Below are 5,448 nucleotides of genomic sequence, written 5' to 3' on the forward strand. Positions count from 1 at the left end.
CCCAGGATCCTGGGATCATTACCTGAGCCAAAGGCAGACCCTCAATCACAGCCACTCAGGTACCCTGAAAAAATTATTTTCTTGATAAAGAACCTCGTTTGTTAGTAGTGTTAGTAGATGTAATACCATATCTGTATATATACCCTATGGAAACAAAAGAAGGATATCAAAAAGATATATGCACTCCTATGAATATTGTAGCATTATTTGTTATAGGTTTCCATATCTTGAGACTAAATGTGTGACAATGGGTGAATGGATAAATTGTGATATATAATGTGTTATATATAAAATTATATATATATATAATAGCGCTACATTAAGTGCTTCACATAGATAACCTCATTTAATCTTTAAGCACACTTAAGTAATAATAATAAAAAAGAGTGTTGGGGAAATGTAGGTACAATCTCATTTGCTTGAAAAGCTTCATCAGGGAGGGTTCACAGTGGCATCATGGAAGCCCAGAACAACAGGCACAAGAGGGAACGGGAGTTGGACACCGACAGCGATACCAACTCTGAATCAGAACAACTTCTGTACAACATAAAACAAGAGTATAAACGCATGCAGAAGAGAAGACATTTAGAAACTAGTTTCCAACAGACAGATCCATGTTGTACTTCTGAGGCACAACCACATGCATTTCTCCTCAGTGGACCAGCTTCACCAGGGACTTCATCTGCAACATCCTCACCATTAAAAAAAGAACAACCCTTATTTACTCTACGACAGGTTGGGATGATCTGTGAACGTTTGTTGAAAGAACGTGAAGAGAAAGTTCGAGAAGAGTATGAAGAAATATTGAACACAAAACTTGCAGAACAATATGATGCATTTGTGAAGTTTATGCATGATCAAATAATGCAACGATACAGAGAACAGCCTGCTAGTTATGTTTCATGAATCACATTTTCTGCATTTGTGGGCTGCCTTGTTCCTTGTTGAGTTGTTGCAAGAGGTCCTAATTATGACATGCAGCAATGCCAATACCCCACTGTGAATACAGGTTATTTCAAGCTTTCGTCAGTGGCAACCACTCTTAGGCAGCAACTGGTTTTGGAAATTACCCCTCGGCAAGGGAAGGAGCGGCAGTGCTTCAAGATGCGCTGCCTGACTATGCCCACTCTGCTCCAGACCCTGGCCCAGGCTGCACCAGCAGGGCACCCCACTGCCCGGAGCCTCCACAGCAGCACAGTGGCAGCAACCTACAAGTTTGTGAACATGCGGGAGCCCTCGATGGACATGAAGTCGGTGACGGATAGGGCAGCTCAGACCCTGCTGTGGACTGAACTCATCCGAGGCCTGGGCATGACCCTGAGCTACCTGTTCCGGGAGCCTGCCACCATCAACTACCCATTCGAGAAGGGCCCTCTGAGCCCTCGCTTTCGGGGGGAGCATGCTCTGCGCCGCTATCCATCAGGGGAGGAGCGCTGCATCGCCTGTAAGCTCCATGAAGCTGTCTGCCCTGCCCAGGCCATCACCATCCAGGCCGAGCCGCGGGCCGATGGCAGCCGCCGGACCACCCGCTACGACATCTACATGACGAAGTGCATCTACTGCGGCTTCTGCCAGGAGGCCTGCCCTGTGGACGCCATCGTCGAGGGCCCCAACTTCGAGTTCTCCACCGAGACGCACGAGGAGCTGCTGTACAACAAGGAGAAGCTGCTCAGCAACGGGGACAAGTGGGGGGCCGAGGTTGCCGCCAACATCCAGGCGGACTACCTGTACTGCTGACGCCCCCGCCGCCCAATAAAGAGCTCTACCTCCCGAAAAAAAAAGTCTTAAGCCTTAAGAAATTCATCAAGAGAGAAGTTAGAGGAGCTACTCCTGGCAAAGCAGTTCCATACTTCCATTTTTCAAACACCGGGGGGCTCTTCTGAGGGAACCCCTTGAATAGGCATCGCTCCCGACATTTCTGACCTAAAAATGCCTGGCTTCAAATTGTGTGCTGTGTGCTAGCTTTTTCCTTTTTTAAGGAAAAAAAAAGGAAGGTGGGAGTTGGTTTAACATCCTTACTCCCCAAAATCTTTACAAAGATTACACGGGTCTTCTTCCAGAGAAAGCACAAAGGTGGAGATAATGTGCCAGCCAATCAGTCCTGAGGAAATTAAAGAGTCCAGCTCCTGGTGAAAGGTAGATGAAGAGGAATAAAATCACCAGGTCCAACAACCCCACTTCCAGCAAGAAGAATGGGAGTTTGAAAACAATTCAACTGTGGAAGCCAGATGAAAACTCGTGTCACCCAACTAGAAGTGGAGAGGATGCTGCTAATATAAATATATAGAATTCAGCCTTAAAAGGAGATCCTATTTGCCATGGATGAATCTAGAGGACATTATGCTAAGTGAAATAAGCCAGACACAGGAAAAACAGAAAACAAACCCTCTGATTTCACTTATGTGTGGAATCTAAAAAAGATGAATACATAGAAGAGAATAGAACTTGTTGCTACCAGGGCTCAGGAAGTATGGTAAATAGGAGATGTTGGCCAAAGGGTATAAAATTGCAGTTATAGAAAGAGTTTGAGTGTCTAATGTACAACATGACTATAGTTAGGTTGTATTGAACACTGGAAATTTGCTAAAAGGGTAGATTTCAGGTTCTCTCATCACACATACACATGAGAAGGTAACTATGGGAGGAGATATGTTACTAACTTGACTGTCATAATAATTTCATTATATGTATTAAATTGTATACTGTATTTTACTCTGTATACCTTAAATATGGACAATTTTTTAAATAATAAATTTATTTTATTGGTGTTCAATTTACCAACATACAGAATAACACCCAGTGCTCATCCCCTCAGTGCCCCCCCCAGTGCCCGTCACCCATTCACCGCCACCCCCCGCCCTCCTCCCCTTCCACCACTCCTAGTTTGTTTCCCAGAGTTAGGAGTCTTCATGTTCATCTCCCTTTCTGATATTTCCCACACATTTCTTCTCCCTTCCCATATATTCCCTTTCACCATTATTTCTATTCCCCAAATGAATGAGAACATATAATGTTTGTCCTTCTCCAATTGACTTACTTCACTCAGCATAATACCCTCCAGTTCTATCTACGTTGAAGCAAATCGTGGGTATTTGTCATTTCTAATGGCTGAGTAATATTCCATTGTATACATACCACATCTTCTTTATCCATTCATCTTTCGATGGACATTGTGGCTATTGTGGACATTGCTGCTATAAACATCGTGCAGGTGCAGGTGTCCTGGCATTTCATTGCATCTGTATCTTTGGGGTAAATCCCCAACAGTGCAATTGCTGGGTCGTAGGGTCTATTTTTAACTCTTTGAGGAACCTCCACACAGTTTTCCAGAGTGGCTGCACCAGTTCACATTCCCAGTACAAGAGGGTTCCCTTTTCTCCGCATCCTCTCCAACATTTGTGGTTTCCTGCCTTGTTAATTTTCCCCATTCTCACTGGTGTGAGGTGGTATCTCATTGTGGTTTTGATTTGTATTTCCCTGATGGCAAGTGATGTGGAGCATTTTCTCATGTGCTTGTTGGCCATGTATATGTCATCCTCTGTGAGATTTCTGTTCATGCCCAGAAGTCAGTGGCATTTCTATAAACTAACAATAATACTGAAGAAAGAGAAATTAAGGAATCAATCCCATTTACAATTGCACCCAAAGGATAAGATACCTAGGAATAAACCTAACCAAAGAAGTAAAGGATCTCTACCCTTAAAACTACAGAACACTTCTGAAAGAAATTGAGGAAGATGCAAAGAGATGGAAAAATATTTCATGCTCATGGATTGGCAGAATTAATATTGTGAAAATGTCAATGTTACCCAGGGCAATTTACATGTTTAATGCAATCTCTATCAAAATACCATGGACTATCTTCAGAGAGTGAGAACAAATTATTTTAAGATTTATGTGGAATCAGAAAAGACCCCAAACAGCCAGGGGAATTTTAAAAAAGAAAACCATATCTGGGGGCATCACAATGCCAGATTTCAGGTTGTACTACAAAGCTGTGGTCATCAAGACAGTGTGGTAGTGGCACAAAAGCAGACACATAGATCAATGGAACAGAATAGAGAACCCAGAAGTGGACCCTGGACTTTATGTTCAACTAGTATTCTATAAAGGAGGAAAGACTATCCATTGGAAGAAAGACAGACTCTTCAATAAATGGTGCTGGGAAAATTGGACATCCACATGCAGAAGAATGAAACTAGACCACTCTCTTTCACCATACACAAAGATAAACTCAAAATGGATGAAAGATCTAAATGTGAGACAAGATTCCATCAAAATCCTAGAGGAGAACACAGGCAACACCCTTTTTGAACTCGGCCACAGTAACTTCTTGCAAGATACATCCACGAAGGCAAAAGAAACAAAAGCAAAAATGAATTATTGGGACTTCATCAAGATAAGAAGCTTTTGCACAGCAAAATATACCATCAACAAAACTAAAAGACAACCTACAGAATGGGAGAAGATATTTGCAAATGATGTATCAGATAAAGGGCTAGTTTCCAAGATCTATAAAGAACTTATTCAACTCAACAGCAAAGAAACAAACAATCCAATCATGAAATGGGTAATATGGACAATTCTTATTTACAACACTATAAGATGAAGAAATCCATCAGATTCTCAAGTATAGCCAGGAATATTATAAGAACACAAAGAGGGATCCCTGGATGGCGCAGCGGTTTAGCGCCTGCCTTTGGTCCAGGGTGTGATCCTGGAGACCCGAGATCGAATCCCACGTCGGGCTCCCAGTGCATGGAGTCTGCTTCTCCTCTGCCTATGTCTCTGCCTCTCTCTCTCTCTCTGTGACTATCATAAAATAAATTTAAAAAAGATTAAAAAAATAAAAATAAATAAATCTTAAAAAAAAAAAAGAACACAAAGAAATTGGAATGGTTAAAGATTTTCAAGGGAGGAAGTATGGTCGAATGTTTCAAAATGCTGCCAATACATTAAATAAAGTGAGGATGGATTTTGACTACTGATTTAGCAGTGTGGAGACTATTATGACCTTGACAAGTGAGATGAATGAGGGTAAAAGTCCAAGTGGAATGGGATCAAGAGGAAATGAGGAGGAGTAGCTGGGTGATGGGCACTGAGAAGGCCACTTGATGGGATGAAGACTGGCTGTTATACAATATTTTGACTAATTTATTTTTTTTAATTTTTTATTGGTGTTCAATTTACTAACATACGGAATAACCCCCAGTGCCCGTCACCCATTCACTCCCACCCCCCACCCTCCTCCCCTTCTACCACCCCTAGTTCGTTTCCCAGAGTTAGCAGTAATACAAGCATCCATTCAAAAACTGGAAAGAACTCAAATACAAAAGCTAACCTTACACATAAAGGAGCTAGAGAAAAAACAGCAAATAGATCCTACACCCAAGAGAAGAAGGGAATTAATAAAGATTCGAGCAGAACTCAACGAAATCGAGACCAGAA

The 5,448-nt window shown here is 42.1% G+C and overlaps 1 protein-coding gene and 1 pseudogene across 1 annotated transcript; both read left to right on the plus strand.

Annotated features, from left to right (window-relative positions):
• The first annotated feature begins 456 nt into the window (after positions 1-456).
• LOC119877378 (akirin-2-like) lies at positions 457-906 on the plus strand. Its single transcript, XM_038569344.1, has one exon. It carries the CDS (start codon positions 457-459, stop codon positions 904-906), a length of 450 nt encoding a protein of 149 aa, XP_038425272.1.
• LOC476824 (NADH dehydrogenase (ubiquinone) Fe-S protein 8, 23kDa (NADH-coenzyme Q reductase) pseudogene) lies at positions 1,070-1,772 on the plus strand (annotated as a pseudogene).

Source organism: Canis lupus, chromosome 21 (genome assembly GCF_011100685.1).
Source record: "Canis lupus familiaris isolate Mischka breed German Shepherd chromosome 21, alternate assembly UU_Cfam_GSD_1.0, whole genome shotgun sequence".
In the NCBI taxonomy this organism is placed as follows: domain Eukaryota; kingdom Metazoa; phylum Chordata; class Mammalia; order Carnivora; family Canidae; genus Canis; species Canis lupus.